The sequence below is a fragment of the Pipistrellus kuhlii genome, unplaced genomic scaffold (genome assembly GCF_014108245.1).
Source record: "Pipistrellus kuhlii isolate mPipKuh1 unplaced genomic scaffold, mPipKuh1.p scaffold_m20_p_20, whole genome shotgun sequence".
Classification (NCBI taxonomy): Eukaryota; Metazoa; Chordata; class Mammalia; order Chiroptera; family Vespertilionidae; genus Pipistrellus; species Pipistrellus kuhlii.
Genome location: NW_023425516.1, coordinates 17,463,040 through 17,482,314, shown reverse-complemented (window position 1 = coordinate 17,482,314; position 19,275 = coordinate 17,463,040). Strand labels below are relative to the sequence as shown.

General features: G+C 54.1%; 1 protein-coding gene across 3 annotated transcripts in view; it reads right to left on the bottom strand.

The window, feature by feature from the left end:
* The window catches only part of GRK3 (G protein-coupled receptor kinase 3), a 63,596-nt gene that overhangs the window by 31,140 nt on the left and 13,181 nt on the right, over window positions 1-19,275 (bottom strand). For 2 of the 3 annotated variants that reach the window (XM_036449407.2, XM_036449408.2), the window contains exons 2-4: window positions 15,878-15,954; window positions 5,938-6,011; window positions 73-174 (exon numbers count right to left, since the gene is read on the bottom strand). In XM_036449407.2, coding sequence (XP_036305300.1) covers window positions 73-174; window positions 5,938-6,011; window positions 15,878-15,954 — 253 coding nt within the window. The remainder of the gene's footprint in view (window positions 1-72; window positions 175-5,937; window positions 6,012-15,877; window positions 15,955-19,275) is intronic. The other variant, XM_036449409.2, reaches the window with a different exon arrangement.

Below are 19,275 nucleotides of genomic sequence, written 5' to 3'. Positions count from 1 at the left end.
CCTGGATGAATCGCACTTGGTTTGCGGGCGCCTCTGTCCCACGGCGGGGACAGAGCCAGAGGGGACACTCACGTGCGAACACGACAGCAGCTCCTTCATGATGTAGGTGTCGTAAATCTGTCTACTCCTGCTGAGGCGATCTTCCTCGTTCTCGAGCTTCTCGTATTCTTTTATCTGGATGGCAGAAAGTTATGGGTGAGCGGTGTGTCTCCCTGGAAACCGACTCTGTTAACAGCCACGACTAGTCTTGGCAGGACACGCGGGACCCGGCAAACGATGGGACCGGGCTATTCCACGGGGCACCACCGCTCCCTGAGGCTGTCGGAACGAAGCTGGGATACTCAAGAGTCACAAATGGGGATCGAGCCTACAAATGGGATGCTTCCAGTGATGAGGCTCATCGCTTAAATTTAGAAGCGCGGCATTGGCAAACAAATACTGCCATGGTTACAATTATCTTACGCCCGACCGGCCCCGGGCCACCCGTGCCTGCCAGCTCCCCTTTCCAAAAGCACGCGCAGGCTCCATCTGGCTGAAAGTCAGGCCTAAGAGCGATGAGGTCGCTCTTGCTCAATGACGGCATTGCAAAACCAAGGGGAGAAAAGGCACAGATCTTGTCCGGGTTCCTTAAGAGAGAATTTTTTTTTTAATCAACTAAGTATTTTGGAAAAGCGTGAGCCGTAGAGGGAAGCATGGGAACCTCTCCTGCAACTACTGAAGAATTAACAGGAAGATCGCCCCAGGGGGCGCACAGGGAGGGTCACCGGCCGGCCTGAGAGGGGCCCAAAGATAAAATGTGCTTTAGAAATACGTGCCTTTCACGGAAGCAGCCCCGGTCATTCTCACCTGATAACGGAAGGTCCTAGGTCACAGAAGTGGTTGTGTGTGTGTGTGTTTTTTTTTTAATTTACTCACAGAAACACTTTTTAATCCGAAAGACAGAGAGTGAAAACACAGATGGCACATGGGGCTGGTAGGAGGCGACGGTAACGACTAATTACAGGCCGTCCTCGGGTCACATCGGACTCGACCTTTGTTGTTTCATGGTTACATCGCCACCTCCCACTTATTTATTTTTAACAAAAGTTCCGTCATTTTGACCTATGTACACAAGTGCTGTATTTACCATAAGTAAAGTTCAGGAATTGGTATCTTTCTTTTAATTTTTTTTTTTTTTTACTGTTTCACTTTATTCCTGCTGTGTGTGTGCTCCGTGTGAGCGACATAGATGCTAATGTAGCTCTTACGGCAAAAGTTGCATTACGTCATGCCATAGGCACAGATCTCCGCATGACCCGTAACCCCAGGACCTACTGTACTGTGTGTGACTTTTTAAACGGGGGGGGGCGAGGGTGGTGGTGGTGTAGTGTTTCCCCCAGGCAGCCAGTTGCTCCGCTGACTTCACATTCACCAAATGCTCTTTATTCTGGAACAGGAAGAGGCGAGGCTAGCTCCTCCCACGGGGGGGGGGGGGGGGGGGTACAGATCAATGGAGAGAAGGGTGACCTGTTTCCTACACTGTCAGGGTTGGATAGGTCTGAAGTCAAAATCAGTCCATCCTGCAAGAATTTCTGATAAAGGAAGGGAGAGAGAGGGGCGTGTGAAAGGCTGGGGTCCCTCCGAGGCTGCTGGGAAGCGACTGGGGTCGTCTCCGTCGGCCTGAAGCACCATCGACGTTACACCGGAGGCTGTGCTCGCACACCTGTCACGGAGTCTGTCACGGAGTCTTCCTGGAACCGAGGGTAAGGTCTGCCACAAAGGCGAGTGGGCAGGCGGGCGGGGTGGGCCCAGGCCCCATCCCAGCGGGAAGGCTGGCTGTCTACGGAAGACGTAGTCCAGCAATCACCAAGGGGCCCGGGCTCACCCTCCCAGCTTCACCGGGCAGGGCCGGTCTCAAGGGTCCAACACCTGGCCAGAGGCGACCAGGGCCGCTGCGAGGCCCGGAGGCCAGACACCAGCGCCGGAAGCGGCGTCGGAACTGAACACAGGCTTCTGGGCTGGCGGGTGGGTTCCTTCCGTTGTTCCGTTTGGGGTGGGCGAAGGCCAGGACGCTGGGATGACACGGGCAGCCCCCTTGAGCCGCAGGCCGGTGTTTCTGCCTAAACATCTGAGCAGATCCGAAGAATAAGCCCGCACGGGATTCTTATCCTTGAAAGCAAGTGGGAGGACGCCTAAGTCTGCTTCCAGGGACACCCGGTCCCACGGATGCCGAGTCCACGGGAGCTTGGCAAGAGCGGGAATAACCCAGCTTCCGCCGAACAGCCCCGTGTCCCGGGCAGGTGACATCTGAACCACGAGAGCCTTGTGCTCCACAGCCTTCGACTGAACGACAGGAAAGGAAACCCTGAGGCGGCCAGGCCAGAGCCTAGAGCACCTGTGGCTGGAATTCGAGCTTCACATCCTCAGGGAGGCCACGGATTAAAGATCCTGCCGTCGGCTCGCAGTTAGCTCCAGACGGCACGTCCGCACTCAGCAGGACACGGAGGATGCAGCCTCGGGTTCTGGCGGCCGACGCCCGAGTTCAAGGTGCAAAGGGCCCCGGACAGCAGAACAGAAGCCTCGTCATCCGTGGTGAACAGGCACTGATCACGTGTCCCCTCCGCTTCGGGGGTAACCACGCTCACGGCCTAAACACCCGGCACCCCGAGAGCCAGCGCTCCTGGTCTGCGGCCGCCTCGGCCTCCGGCTGCTCCACGGCCAGCCCAGGGGGACGGCCCGGCACCTTGCGAACGGCCTCTACTTCGCCTAGTCCCGTGGTCGGCAAACTGCGGCTCGCGAGCCACATGCAGCTCTCGGGCCCCTGGAGTGTGGCTCTTCCGCAGAACACCACGGCCTGGGCGAGTCTGCTTTGAAGACGTGGCGTTAGAAGAAGTTGACGTCTAAAGAACGTGGCTCTCCAAAGACATGTCCATCGTCCTGCTGTTGCTATTGGGCTCTGCGGACGAATGAGTTTGCCGACCCCTGGCCCAGTCAGACAGAGCATGGTGCTGGGGCGACGCCCTTCACCCACAAGGTTCTCCTCGGGCGAGACCGCTCGGTCCCGCAGATTCAGGGACCGACTGCCTTCCCGGGGCTACGCGTGGATCTCTGGGGGCTCCCCTGTCCCCCTGAGCTCCCGATTCCAAGGATCTAACTTCCCATTTTGACGTGTCCACATCCTGCCCACCCCAGCCACACTGGCTCTTCCCTCCTCTTTGTCACAAAAGTGCGAAAACCATACGCCTAGGAGCTGACACCAAAAAGGAACAGTCATCACGGATGCTGCTTTCGCTCACACCCCCGTCCCCGCCCCCACCCCCGAAATCCAATTCATCAGCCAAGCACGCTGGCTTCGTACTCAAAACATATCACAAACCCAGGCCACACTTCCGGTAACAGCCCACTAACTGCTCACAGAGCTATCCTCCTGGCAGGGTGTGAGAGTGTGTGTGCGTGTGCGTGTGTGTGCGTGTGTGTGTGTGTGTGTGTGTGTGTGTGTGTGACACCTATACTACCCAACTACTGCCATTCCGACCGAATTGATATTTCTGGACTATTCACCTTCAATTTCCCATGGGCTGCCGAAACCGGTTTGGCTCAATGGATAGAGCCTCGGCCTGCAGACCGAGAGGTCCCGGGTTCGATTCCGGTCAGAGGCATGTACCTTGGTTGCGGGCACATCCCAAGCAGGGGGTGTGCAGGAGGCAGCTGATCGATGACTCTCTCTCATTGACGTTTCTCTCTATCCCTCTCCCTTCCTCTCTGTAAAAAAATCAATAAAATATATATATATATATATATATATATATATATATATCGATATTTTAAAACTTTTCCCATGGGCTCTCTTTCCCACCCCATTAGGGGCTCCACCTTAGCCGTGACTTCAGCCTAAAAGGGTCTCCCCACCCCACAACCCTGTTCCCACCTTCAGAAGACTCGCTTCTGCCCTGTCACTCAGGTCTCGGTTCGGATGCCACCGCCTCGGAGCCCGGCTCGGACCCGGCCCTCCCCCGCGGCCCCCGGCCCAGGCCGTGGGCTCGGAGCCTGTTCTGAGTCACCGGGTACCGGTTATGACTTCCTGATACGGCGCCCGAGGGTGGAATCTGCTGCGGGGTCACCGCTCACAGCGGTTATGACTTCCCGATGCATTTCCTGTTTATTGCTTGTTTACTGTCTGCTTCTCTCCAACAAAAATAGAAGCGGAACAGCAGCAAGCACTTTGCCTGCCTTGTTCAGCCCACCAAGGCCTCCGGGCACTGGTGTCTGAGAACCGCTGGGTGGGATGGGGGCAGAAATCTCTAGATAGTAACTTTACCTCCGACCTCCTGTTTCTTTTCTCTCTCTCTCTCTCTCTTTTTTTTTCTTCTATTTATTTTCTGTTTCCTATGATTTCTTTCTAGACCTAGGTATCCAATCCGTATTTTTCTAAGCTGCCTCCAAACCTAACGGGAACAAACAAGCGTATAAACCGGCACACCGAGCGGTGACTACACGTCGAGTGACGTTCCGGTGTCGCGTTCAAACACGACCACCTGAAGGGACAGGGACGGCCATCAGGCGCGTTCTCAGCTGTGGAAACCCGGGTGGAGCCCGGCCAGTGTGGCTCAGTGGTTGAGCGTCAACCCAGGAACCAGGAGGAGGTCACAGCTGGATTCCCGGTTAGGGCAGGTGCCGGGGTTGCAGCTCAATCCCCAGTGGAGGGCGGCAGGAGGCAGCCTGTCAATGATTCTCTCTCATCACTGATGTTTCTCTCTCTCTCCCTCCCTCCCCTTCCTCTCTCTGAAATGAATAAAAACTTAATTATTTTAAAGAGAGAGACTGAGCTGAGATTGGTCTGAGTTGCCATTTTTGGATTTTTAAAAAAATATACTTTATTGATTTTTTTTTTTTTTTTACAGAGAGGAAGGGAGAGGGATAGAGAGAGAAACATCCATCAGCTGCCTCCTGCACACCCCCCACTGGGGATGTGCCTGCAACCAAGGCACATGCCCTTGACCGGAATCGAACCTGGGACCCTTCAGTCCGCAGGCCGACGCTCTATCCACTGAGCCAAACCGATTTCGGCCGGGTTGCCATTTTTGCAGGACTCGGGCTGCCTCCTGCTGGCCCCAGCCCCTGAGGTCTGGCTCTCCCTGGAGTTCACAGACATTACCCCTGCCTCCCGGGGGCTTTCAGAAAGCGCCCTGCCTCCTGTCCCACGCGTGTCCCAAACCGGCCTCTGTCCTGAGCGTGAGACTCACCACCGGCTTGGGGTTCCTCCGGTCCCACTGGCTTCTCACTTTGGCCCCAGAAACCCCCTCTGGCCCCTTCTCCCCCAGAAGCAGCCTCCTGCCCGGGGCCGAGCCTGGGCTCCGTGATGCCCAGAACCCACGGCTGGCCCAGGGGCTGCGTGGCTACAGCTCTCTGGTGTCCACGGAGCCCTCCCCGTGGGCGTGCGTGCGTCTCTGGCCCGGCTGCTTTCAGACTCTGGCGGCGGAGGCCTTCAGTGTGTCTCCCGGGGGCTTCCAGCCCGTCGCCTCGGCTCGCCTCCACCCTCCTCCACCCAGTCTCCCACGGGCCACTCTGGCGATGTGGGACCAGACAACTCTGCCCGTTTCTCTCCCACCCGGTAGCGGCCCTGGGCATCAGCCTGTGCGCCCAGAATCCATCCGTGAGCTTCTGCGGAACACGAGACGGCTGGGAGTCCCGGGGCACCTCGGAATGAGGCTCCCCGCTCTGGGGTTTAGCCCCGCTCGGCCTCACTGCTCCTGGGGCAGCCCGGAGCCGTGGCCAATGGCTTCGCAGAGATGTCGGCCTCGCTGATGAGCCAAGTATCTTACCCTGTTCTACTAAGTCCGTTCAGTGGGTTTCTAAACGTCTGTCAGATACGTGCGTCGTCGTCGTCATGTTTCCCAAAGGGCAGTTTCAACGTGCTTTTGAAATAGAAGCGTGGGTAAAAAAACGGTTACTTCTTACCTCTTCATAAAACTTCACCTGAGGTACAGCTTCATTAATTTCATTCAAACAAAAATCTTTAAATAGCAAGAAACCTAAAGGGAAAGAATAAGACATTTCAGGGCGGGCAATCGGTGGAAATCCTATCCCCACTGGGTCTTCCCAGAGTCACGTGCTTATACTTTAACTTTGTCCTCCCTTCCCCTAAAGAGAGTGGAAACACAGACTCCGACAGGCTAGTTACACCCCAGAGGGAAATGCTCCAGGGAAAGCTAAGAGTACCCCGTACCTGCCTCCTGGCTTTGGGGTTCCGTCTGGACTGGCCACCCGCCTCCCACTCTTTGCAAACGCATGCTCAGCAGTGCCGGTGGTCCCCGCCACCCAGAGCCACTGGCCACTCCAGCCAGAGGGAGAATGAGCACAGAAAGGAGAGATGCCCGGAGCAGGGGAGTGTCGGTGAGGGTCCTCTGTTCTCAGAAACAGGACAGAAGTCCCTTAAAGGCCAGAAGGGCCCAGACCAGTTTGACTCAGTGGATAGAGTGTTGGGGGCCTGCAGACTGAAAGGTTCCAGGTTCGATTCCGGTCAAGGGCATGTTCCTTGGTTGCGGGCACATCCCCAGTTGGAGGTGTGCAAGAGGCAGCTGATTGATGTTTCTCTCTCATCGATGTTTCTAACTCTCTATCCCTCTCTGTAAGAAAAATCAATAAAACATATATATTTTTTAAAAAATTAGTAGGAAAATTGTGTTGCTTTTTATAAGATACCAATGAGAACTTCTGTACGGGTTAAATGTAAGTGGTATCTATGAGAGATTTGGAAATTAGAACTCCTAAAAGAAAAAATGTAGAACTTATGTGCACCCCAAGACGCCGTCAAGAAAATAGACTCGACATGAACGCGGATAAAATATTATAAAACTTACACCGGAGTCAGGCTTTGTATAGAATTTCTACAAACATTAAGACGCTCTTACAAAGAATGTTTACAAGGAAATCTCCCGGTGAAAGAACGGGCAGAAACACAGGAACACTTCACAGAGGAGGAGGTGTGAATGGCCAACAGGCACATGAGACGGGCTCACCATCGCCGGTCCTCACGCACACGGGGAGACCCCAAGCTGAGACCCCGCAGCTCCCCGACGTGAATGGCAGGATTAAAAAAACTGACGCCACCAGCCCAGCCGGCGTGGCCCAGTGGCTGAGGGGAGACCTATGAACCAGGAGGTCACGGTGCAATTCCCGGTCAGGGCACATGCCCGGGGCTGCTGGCTCGATTCCCAGTGTGGGGGCATGTAGGAGGCAGCCGATCAATGATTCTCTCTCATCGTTGATGCTTCTCGCTCTCCCTCCCCCTTCCTCTCTGAAATCGATAAAAATATATTTGGGGGGTGGGGGGGAAAGGCTGACAACACCCAATGTTGGCGGCCAGAACACTCATTGGCTGAGAAGCATGTGCAATGGTTTGGACTCCCTGTGCCTCTGAATCCACAGGCCAACGACGAAGTCGCTGAGTTGGTGGGGGTGTCTGATCCCAGCTATCCACACAGGCGTCTGAACATGGGTGTTTATAGCAGCCTTACACACAATGTGCAAAAACCAGAAACAACTCAGATGTTCTTCCATTTGCAGACTGCGTGTATCCTACAAGGGAACACTACTCCACAGGGAAAAGGGAAGAGATACGGACACCAAGCACCATGAGCGAGCCTCCCAGAGATGCATGGTGCCAAGTGAAAGCAAACAGACTCCAAAGCGCCATACGGAATGGCTCCCCTTGCGTGCCATTCCGGAAAAGAAGAAACCATGGCAACAGGAAACAGGTCGGAGGCTGAGGGTACTGGGATATAGGGGATGGTCCAGAAAATTCTGGAAGGTGATGAACTGCTCCATGTCTAAATTCTTGGGGGTGGTTATACAACATTATGCCTTTGTCAAAACTCATGGACCAGGACAACCTAAACGTGAGTACATTTTAATGTATTTAAATTAAACCATGAAAGGAGAAGCATGAGATTGGGTACAGACAGCGGAGCCACGTACAAGGCACACAAGATGTCCCCAGGTAGAGAGAGATCGAAAACAATGACTCTGACACATCCAGAACACACAGCTGTTCTTTACACGCGAAAATAAAGGCAATCTCAAATGACAAATAGAAAAGCTTGCTCATAAACATACCAATATTAAAACGGAAAACTTCCACAGGGTCTCAGCGTCCCTCCTTGCTGCGTTATTATCCAGATTCCCACCAGCCCAGCCGGCGTGGCTCAGTGGCTGAGCGGAGACCTATGAACCAGGAGGTCACGGTTCGATTCCCGGTCAGGGCACGTGCCCGGGGATGCCGGCTCGATTCCCAGTGTGGGGGCATGTAGGAGGCAGCCGATCAATGATTCTCTCTCATCGTTGATGTTTCTCGCTCTCCCTCCCCCTTCCTCTCTGAAATCAATAAAAATATATTTGGAAAAAAATATAAAATTAAAAAAAAGAGTAATATACCCTTTCATCTCTTCCAAGCCCCAATAGGAAAGAATGAATATAAATCAAAACAAACTTTTAGCAAGTTATATATTTATTTAGTTCACACAAACCTTAAATATATTTGTTTTCATTGAACGCTACTTAACAAACTGGACCCTTTGCTTCTTGGCTTAAAACTTGGCAGAAGGAGCCGAAACCCGTTTGGCTCAGTGGTAAAGCGTCGGTCTACGGACTGAAAGGTCCCAGGTTCGATTCCGGTCAAGGGCATGTACATTGGTTGCGGGCACATCCCCGGTAGGAGGTGTGCAAGAGGCAGCTGGTCGATGTTTCTCTCTCATCGACGTTTCTAGCTCTCTATCTCTCTCTGCTCCTCTCTGTAAGAAATCAATAAAATAAATTAAAAAAAGAAAAAAAAACCAAAAACCCTTAGCAGAAGGAGAAACTTCTAAAGGCAAAGTGATTTAGGAATGTTGTGAATAGTTCCAACCCCCCCATTAAAATTCAGCACGTGCATGCCCAATAAAATACTGTTGTGCTAATTCATGGGGCCGTTCACTTAGGTCCTGGAGACCCATGGGGCCCTGAATATTAAGAATCCGCTGGAGAAAAGGACAAATGAATGGATCACGAATGTGGCCAAAGAGAAATTCACGGAATGTTCCGAGCAATTGGCTCCTAATTCAAAGGGGAACAAAAGAGGAAAACTGGAAGGAAGATGTGAAAATACAGGGCGAGAACATTCTATCTTCACTCTTCTAACAGTTGGATGACTTCCAGCCTTTTACAAGTATTTCATTATGAAATGACAGGAAAGAGAAAAACTCCTGGCAGGGTCACCAGACGGAGGTCAGTATTTTCCTTGATCACGGTTCTAACTGTAAACAAACCAACTGACAATTAAAATAAAGGGAGATTTAAAATAACGTCAAGTGGCCGTGGCTGGTTTGGCTCAGTGGATAGAGTGTCATGTCAGCTTGCGAGCTGAAGGGCCCCCGGGTTCGATTTCGGGCAAGGGCACATGCCAAGGTTGTGGGCTCCATCCCCAGTAGGGGGCGCGCAGGAGGCAGCCGATTAATGACTCTCTCTCTCTCATCACTGATGTTTCTCTCTCTCTCTCCCCCTCTCCCTCCCTCTCTGAAATCAGTAAAAATCTATTTAAAAAATAATAATTTCAAGGGGAATAGAAACATTATTCCAATAAGCCCTGCTTCTTATTCTTATCCCATTTAAGACAGTGTGTCACTACACTGCCACCGTCTATACCTATTTCTTTTTCTTTTCTTTTTTAATCGATTTTTTACAGAGAGGAAGAGAGAGGGATAGTTAGAAACATCGATGACAGAGAATCACTGACCAGCTGCCTCTTGCACACCCCCTACTGGGGATGTGCCCGCAACCAAGGTACATGCCCTTGACCGGAATCGAAGCTGGGACCCTTCAGTCCGCAGGCCGACGTTCTATCCGCTGAGCCACACCGGTTTTGGCATATGCCTATTTCTCTGAATGGACAAAATGGCTCAAAGTTCGAAAAACATGGAAAGAAGTCCCCTTCCTGCCCTCCTCCTCTCCCCCGGCCCCCCCCCACCCCCCCCTCCCCAGCAGGGCACCACCACCAGCCCCATGGGAACCAGTTCTTGGTGCCCGGTACCTTTTCGGGGAAATGGTGTGTGTAATTCTGGGCACAGGGGCGTCAGGAAATCGGTGGGGCTCCCTGGCCCTCTTTCCCCCAGTGCGTGCAGAGGACGGTGAGTCCCCAGGAACACCACCCGCCCCACAGCCGGGGGAGAGCTCAGCAGGGGGAGCGGGGAGGCCCCACCCGAACCCACGGCGCCTGCCCCGACCCCGAGGGAGGGAGGGAGGAGCGTCTGTGTGTGTGCAGAGCCTCTGACGCTTTGGACCGCTCTGTCACGGGTGTTTGTGTCACCTCCTCGCACAACAGAGGGGCGGGGGGAGGGGGCTCAGATAACACCGCCCGCACCGGCCTTTCCTCCGTCACGCTGCGCCCGGTAGACTGCTCGTCACCGTGAAGCTGGGGGCTGGGAGGATTAGGCAAGCGTGGCATGTTGTGTGCAAAGAGGTAGAGGGTCCTAGAGGACAGGGGTTGGCAAACCCATTAGTCAACCGAGCGGCAAACTGCGCAGTTTGCCGACCACCGGCCTAGGTCTTCCTCCACTAGCCATGATGGCGTCCCATCGCGGGCAGAACAGAATTATCACCTCCGTACCCTGCTCCCCAATGGAAAAAAAAAAAAAAAAAGCCTCAAGGTCAAATCCAGCCACTCTGGTGATTATTCAACTGTAAATGGTCTAAGCCAGCGGCTGGCAAACTCATTAGTCCGCAGAGCCAAATATCAACAGTGCAACGGCTGAAATGTCTCGGGAGAGCCACATTTTTTTTTTTTAAACGTAAACTTCTTCTAACGCCACTTCTTCAACATAGACTCGCCCAGGCCGCGGTGCTTTGTGGAAGAGCCACCCTCAAGGGGCCAAAGAGCCGCAGGTGGCCGGCGCAGCCGCAGTTTGCCGACCGCGGGTCTAAACAATCCAATGGGGAGTTAGAGTGAGAGCCTGGCCGGTGCGGCCCAGTGGTTAGGTGTCGACCTATGACCAGGGAGGCCACGGTCCTGTTCCATCTGCAGGCTCCACCCCCCAGTAGGGGGTGTGCAGGAGGCAGCCGATCAATCATGCTCTCTCGTCACGGATGTTTCTCATCTCTCCCTCCCTCTGAAATCAGATGCACTGTGCAAACACTCACATCACAAACACGGGTGCGGTTTTATGGGCATCAGACAAAGTTAACAGCACCCCACCAGGATAAAGGACTTCTCATGCCGGTGCAGGGTCAGCTCATCGCGATGACCTGTGTGCGCACGTTTCCTAGGATACCCTGCGATGCTTCGAGAGAAATGACAGGGTGGGCTCGCAAGAGGTGTGTGTGTAGAAAGGTTTGCAGTGGCTCCATTTACAACTGCCCCACATTTGAACAACCCCACTCCCCCGGCCCCCAAGTCCACGAACAAGTGACCTGTGCGAAGTCTGTCCTGCGGCATACTATTCCATGTAAAGAAACAAAATCCCTACGTGAGCAATATTATATATATATATATATATATATATATATATATATGAAACCTCAAGCGCAGGCATTGTGCGGAGGCCAGGGAGCTGAACGTACAAGGCCGAGCACGTTCCTTTGAAAGGGAGGAGAGCAGCCTCCGCGCGGACTGTCAAAACTCAGCCTCTGCACTGAGAACCGACGCCCGTCTGTGCGCGCACATTGCGCCTCTACAGAACCGATCTTCAGAGCACAATAATCAATAAGCAAAAAGCAGGGTTAGCGGCCGGATTCTGTGCGGTGTCTCCGCGGGAGGGCACCTTCTGAAACGCGCACGCCGAAGAGCAGCGAGAGGAGGGCAGCGCCCGTGTCGGCGTCCCCAGTGAGCTAATCTGGGTCAAGTTTCTCCTCCTCCGTCATCCGCGCGGAGCCCACGAGGTGGTGGAAGAGCAGGAGCCACAGAACAACTCGTTTCGGCCTTCTCAAATAGCCCTAAATTACATGCTAAGGAAAGGGACTCCTACAGGGCAAACTCCGGCGACCAACAGGGATATCATTTTTTTCCAGTCGCAGGGAAAAGGTCAATAAAAAAAAAAAAAAAAAAAAAATAGGAGATTTCTCTAGCGAGGGAGGGCATCTATCTCACCGGGGAAGAACATTTGCTCCTTTAAGAAGCTGCCCTAGTTTCTCTCCTTGGGTTCCACCGCTTTCAATAGTCTCTTTCAGGGACCAGAACAGAGCTCCCTGCCCCACCTTCGCTGGGATTTCTCTCCTACCCCCGGCCATAGAATCTTCTCTGTTCGTTGGCAGGCGCGGAGAGCGGGCGGGGGGGGGGGGGGGGGGGGGGGGCGGAGCTCCGAGCCAGGCCCGCTAGGCACACCGAGTCGCCTCATTCAAGGATGCAGGAACAAAAAAGCACTGCCCTACATCCTGGGCTTCTTTATCTGAGCCTCTCCTGCAGGTCCCGGCCCTGACTGAGCAGGAGGGCCTGGTGTCCGCCGGCAATGCCCAGTCTCTCCCACCCCCTACAGAGCCGCAGCGCACCTCATTACAAATGCCACCTGCCAGTCCGGAGTTCGGGGACCTGGCGCCAGCTCCGCTGCTGCTGGCCCAGCATCCTTACCGGCCCAGGGTCCCAGGACAGGGGGCTGCCCTGTGCCTGCCTCTGCCAGAGCCTGCCACCCCAGGGCTCACACCTGCTGCGCCCCGTCCCGCTCTGAGTAAAAGCCAGAAGACGGCCCATCCCTAAGGTGACCAGGCAACCCGCTTTTGGCGGGACAGTCCCGATTTTCAACAATTTGTCCTGAGGTGTTTTTAAAAAGTCCCGATTCCCCCCCCCCCCCCCCCAAAAAAAAGCAGAGTTAAAAACAACAGACGACTCCATTTTCTCAGAGCTGGTTTAGTTTTTTTTATCCTCTTGGATGTCCCAGGTGTTCAGAGTGGCAAGCGGCCTCACTATGGGGCCGGTGAGGTCTCCCAGGCGGGGCAGCCTGCACCCCGAGGAAGCAAGTGGTACCCAGGCAGCCGGCTGAAGCCGCTCAGATAAGAAATCAGCCGAGAAGCCTGCCCCGCGCTCCCCTCCTCTCTGGCATCTTTCCGGTCTGAGCAGCATTCTTGTGCGCACAGTCTGGGCCCCTCATTTCTCTGGGGTGAAAATCCAATTAGCGGTGCTCAGTCAAGTGTTTATCTCCGCTTCTCTGAAAATGTACCCGGATCTCCAGCTCCTTCTCTCTCCTCTAAACGTCTCCACAGAGGCACCGATAACTGCAGGGAACCGCCTGGGGCCCCAAGGTTTTTCCTCTCCCTCCTGGCGGTCACTCTGGGCCGGAGAAGGTTGTAAGACGGGATCTCAGATAAGGACCCGGCTCAGAGAGACTGTCAGTCAGAGGCAGCCTTTGCTGGGGGCAGGCCTTTGGGGCACAGAAGCTCACGCGCCAAACAAAGACGGAAAGCAGAGGGAAAACAAAGACTGACGCAGCTCCCGGTTAATAGGTCTCCCTCTGGGGCCACACGCAGAGCCGCACGATCATTTAACCCCCGCCTTAATTAATGCACGTTAGGACATACTCTCTGGGTGAGATCGGGAAGAAGGGCAAAAGCGGCTCTCCAGTCTTTTATCCTGAGAGCTGGCAATCAAACACAAAACAATTAAGCCGCCATCCTACTGTATGCTGTTTTCTGTCGCCAGGTGTTAAATCACCAGAGAGCCGTGGCTTGTCAACAACCCCTGTTCTTTATCGCAGGAGTCCAGGGGGGGGCTCCTTAGGGTGCTGGCGAGCTGAGGCCTCGCCCCGGGGCTCCAGGGAAAAATCCCGTTCTGTGACTGTGAGGCTGTAAGACCCTGGCTGGTCTGGCTCAGTGGATAGAACGTCATCATCGGCCTGCGGACCGGGGGGGGGGGGGGGGGGGGGGGTCCCCCAGGTTCGATTCCGGTCAAAGGGCATGCACCTCGGTTGCAGGCTCAATCCCCTGGCCCAGGTCTCCTGAGAACCGCCATCCATTTTCAGGGCTGGGGGTAAGGGTTTCGGGATTGTGCGTGAAGACATGTGTATTTTTTTTTGAGAGATGCTATGAGGCGTTCGCTCATTGCTTTAAACTATCTCGGCAACCACAAAAAAGAGGGGAGGGAGAAAGCAGAGACGGCAAAATGCTGAGAAATACCGAATCCGGGCGACGCCTGTGCTGGCGGGACCGTTATCCCGGCCCACTGCTGTGTCTGATGAAAAACGTCCGCTGTCAGCCGTTTCATTTAAGAGCGTCCATTCATCGCGCATCTGCCGAGAACATGTCCTTGGGGCGAGGGCTTCGCGAACGTTTCTGGCTGAATCCTCACAACGGCCTCGAGAGGCGGCCGCTTCCCCGATAAGAGAACTAATGAAGCCGCCACCGGTTCGCGGTGCGGCCAGCGGGTCTGCCAGTCGCCCCGTTATCTCAGGCAAAGACTCCTACCTCTTCTCATCTCACAGAGCGCGTGTACAAAGTGCCTAGCGCCCACACTGGGGGGGGGGGGGGGGCGTGTCCCCCAAACCCTGTGCTAACCATCTCCGAGCTCACACATGGGGGGGGGGGGGGAGAGCAGGGATGATGCCGGTAGGGAAGGGGCGGTGAGAAAGGGGGTTGAGAGGCAAGGGGACAACAGAGGGTGAGAGCGAAGCAGGGGATCCACAGAGAAGGGGTAACACAGAAGTGGCAGGAACGCCAGCGCCAGCCAGAGGAGGAGAATGCGCAGAGCGAGGGGGTAGAGGCGGGGGCAGACAGGCGAGCCCGCGACACGTGAAATCTCCAGCTACGGCGAAGCGTGAGGACAGGTCTGTGTCCGGCCGGCCACCCTGTGCCCTCTCCCCACCCCCACCCGCCAGCTGCTGCTCTCCGGGAGCACCCAAGCGTCATGGCTTCTCCGGAGCAGCTCCAGGCCCCGGAATCGGAAGGCAGGGAGGAAAGGAAGGACCTGCTTGGCCAGTTTTCTAACCGCATTTAACGGAGAGAAAGCTCGCAGCCTCCGAAGGCCAGGGAGAGCATCGCACTTCCTCGCTGGCCTCGAAGGTCCACGTGAACGCAGTGGCTGCTCCGTCCTCATTTGTGCTGCGGTGGCCACAGAGCCCTCCCACAGCCACACGTCTGTCTGTCTGTCTGTCTGTCCGTCCGGGCGGGCCAGGCCAGCGTCAGCCAGGGCGGGGCTGGGGCCTCTGCTGGCCTGCAGGCCGCAGGCTCTGAATAGGGCCACGGGAGTGAGAGGACGCGGACGCAAATGAATGGCGTACAGAACCCAAACAGCCCACGACAGCCGCCAAGATCAGGGACGCCGGCCCCACCCTTTGGAAAGAGGCGGCAGCCCTTGGGAGCTGGTGATGCCTGGGGAGACACTGGCTGGCCGGGCACCTCAGAGGTGGTCCCCACAGAGGGGGCTCGCTTCTGGTTCCCAGTGCCCAGTTCTGGCCACCTCCTCAACGTCCTCAAGACCTCGAGTCAAAAACACCGGTGTGGCTCAGTGGGTAGAGCGTCGGCCTGCGGACTGAAGGGTCCCAGGTTCTCGATTCCGGTCAAGGGCATGTGTCTCGGTTGCGGGCACATCCCCAGTAGGGGGGTGCGTAGGAGGCAGTTGATGGATATTTCTCTCTCATCGATGTTTCTAACTCTCTATCCCTCTCTCTTCCTCTCTGTAAAAAAAAAATAAAATAAAAAATCAATAAAATATATTTTTTTAAAAAGACCTCGAGTCAAACTGCTCCGTTTCCCACGGGCTCATTCACAAGACGGGTTCCTAGGGATGTACGTGGTCCTTAAGTACCTGGTTACTGACACGACCTCCCCACCCACCCCCGGCTCAGAGGGTCAGGCACACGAGGCGTGGGGCCCCCCGCGCGCAGACATCGCCGCGGTGACGGCGACATCGCCGGTGACAGACGCCGGACGCCGAGGCGGGACTTACCGATTTTCTGGTTGAAAATCTTGTCGAAGGTTATCTCGTTCCTCTCCTCGAGATACTTCTGCATCACGCTCCGGATACTGGAAGAGAAGGGCGGCACGGGGTCAGCGATGGCGGCCTGCACCGCCCGCAGCCATCGCGCCATCGCTGCAGGGGGAGGCCCGCCGTCTGTGATCGGCCCAGGGCGCGGGCCAGACCGGAGCCCCCTGGCGCTGGCACCCGTGACGGCACCGATGGGGCTCGACGACGTAAAGCGGGGAGCACCCAGCTCCAGCCGTTACCTTCTCCTGCGACCCACGTGCAGAGACGCGCCTCCTAAAAAATAAGTTAAGGACTTGGGGAAAGTGTGTCCTTAACGCCGCCGCTTTGCAAAACAGGCGTGCACACACGTGACAGATTCTGCTCATCCACCTACGAGCTTCTTCTCCCCACTCTCCCCCCAAAAAAAAAATTTATATATTTTTTATTTCAGAGAGGAAGGGAGATGGAGAGAGAGGAACACCAATGATGAGAGAGAATCACTGATTGGCTGCCTCCTGCGCAGGGAATTGAACCGTGACCTCCTGGTTCATAGGTCAATGCTCAACCCCTGGGCCATGCCAGTTGGGTTCAATTGACTTCTATTTAAAACAAAATTTAAAAGTCGCCTGTATATATGATTAAATTTTTTTTAAATCATATTTCTGAACATCAACCAGAGAAACTTGAAGAAAACATAATTGGGAGAAAGATTTCACTGACAATGAACTAAGAAACGTCAAATGTCTTGAAATAATTACAAAACATGTTCAGGATCGTTACAGGGAAAATTACAAACTGCCCTGGGAGACATTCATGAAGATCTTAGCAAATAAAAAGATACACTGCTGTTATGAGCCAAAGGATTTAATATTGCAGAAATTCAAAGTCTATCATCCAGGTTGATCTATAAAATCGATACAGCCTCCCCTCCCATCAATATTCCTATGGGGTTTTCTCGGAGCACAGAAACGGGGGGTGGGGGGGGGGCCTCTTTGCAGAATGTCTACGAAACAGCACAGGCTCAGGAGCAGCCGAGACATCGCTGAGGAAGGCGAGTGACGACACAGGGGCTGCGGGTGAGGCTGAAAGAATGAGGACAGGGTAAACAGTGAACTGGACCCAGGTCACGTGGACGGGCCACACACACGGAACTCCGATATGTAACCGAAGCAGCAAGGCAGACAAATCAGGGAGGGAGGGGTTATTCCGGAAGCGAACCCCAAAAGTAAGTAGAAAGTGTAGAGACTGAGTCTCTATCATCCATTGATGGGCAGCAATTTGGCATTGCTTTTTTTAATTTTTAAAAATATATTTTATTGATTTTTTACAGAGAGGAAGGGAGAGGGATAGAGAGTCAGAAACATCAATAAGAGAGAAACATCGATCAGCTGCCTCCTGCACACGTCCAACTGGGGATGTGCCCGAAACCAAGGTACATGACCTTGACCGGAATCGAACCTGGGATCCTTCAGTCTGCAGGCCGACGCTATATCCACTGAGCCAAACAGGTTTGGGCATTTTTTTTTTTTTTTATGGACACGTGTTTTCATGTGTCACGGGTAGGCATCTGGAAGTGAAACTGCTGGCCACATGCTGAATCGCAGTTGACAGCATGAAGAGGTGCTGAGCTGGATTCCAGAGGGGCTGTGCGCTGTTCCTTCCCGCAACAACGGACGACAGCTGGCCCCGGTCAGAGTCTGCACGCTGGCTCCCCGTCCCTCACAGGACTTCCGCTGTCAGTCTTTCTGGCTTTAGCCGCTCTGTCGGGTGTGTGGTGGCACCTTATACTGACCTGTGTTTGCATTTGTGCGTCCCTCGTGAGCCACGATGCTGAGCGTGTTTGAACACGATGATTGGAACACGTGTTGCGAAATCTTTGGCCTCTCTTTTAATTGAGTTGTTTGTCTTATTACTTGGTTGTAAAACTTCTGCAGATAGCCTGGGAACAAGTCCTGTGACCGTTATGTGATGATAATATACTGACTGAAGGCCTAATGTTGTTTTTTAGTTTACTATCAACTTGATGGAGATATATCGACCCTCCCTCTCCTGACCTCCTGGGGCCCTGCTACATAAACACAAGGTAAATATAATAAATACGGTATCATCATTTTTTTTAAATGCGGCTGAAATATTAGCTACCAGATATCTGCTCTCTCCTGGCCAAAGAACAGGGCAAGCTAAGTTGTGCTGCCACCTTCCTAGCAGAGAAACTACCGTACATGTGACATAGCTAGACCTCTCCCATTATGAAAAGCCTCTCTATCCCAGCCCTGGCCGGTTTGGCTCAGTGGACAGAGCGTCGGCCTGCGGAGTGAAGGGTCCCGGGTTCGATTCCGGTCGAGGGCACGGACCTCGGCTGCAGGTTCCTCCCTGGCCTGGGCCCTGGTGGGGGCGGGCACGTGCAGGAGGCACCCAGCATCATCACCCGCAAGAGGCAGCGGGCAGGAGAGAGCCGTGAGGACCGGGCAGGAGGGGCGGTGAGCGCGCTGGGGTCAGAAGCGCCACACAATGCGAGTTGTTATCATCACGAACCCCCCCCCCCGCCCCCCAGAAGGCAGATTGTTTTAAAAGATAAGATGACTAAGCAGTCAGACCCAAGATGCAATTCCCTCAAAAGGAAATTGCTTTTCTTTCGTTTGTACTTACTAAATATTTTCCACCAGCTACTCATTAAACACTTGAAATAGAGCTGCGTTCGCCAGTGTCGCAATAAAAAGTTTACCGCTCGGTTCAAAACCACCGAACTCCGCCAGATTGGCTCTGAGGAGGTCGGCAGAGTCGCCTGGTACAGCTGACTCTCCACTCTGCTCAGGTTTCCCTGTTCATAGGATCTTTGGCAGAAAAGCCTTGCACATAATTTACATATCGCTAGGCAAGTCAGCGGGAGACCATTTGCATTCAGAAGATCACAACCCAATTAAGCTAACTGTGAATTCCTGTTCGGTTCTCCTACAACATTTTGACAATCCACATCGTGTTCTTAATGTCTTTTTCTTGGCAACGTATGGCCTGATATTAAAGTGACACGGAGCAGCACACTTGAACTTCACGGGCCAAAAAGCGCCGCCGGCATCGTGTTCGAAAGCCATCCATCCACCCCCAAGCAGATGCAGTTTGAAGAACGGACACATGGATGGGTTCAGTTGACCTCATCAAAGCTACTAAAACGTGGGGCTCTAAACTTGCCCTTCAAAGGGGTTACCATGGCCGTCTGAGAACCCATTCACTTGTTATCAGAATATTTTTTGAATCAGCGCCAGTACAGAAGCAGCTTCCTTTGACTGCTGTGTTGTTGTTGGTATGAAATCAGCCCTCAGGGAGGGAGCCTGCAGGCGAGGGGCGGGGAGGGGGGTTGGCAGGAGAGCCTGCAGCATCCC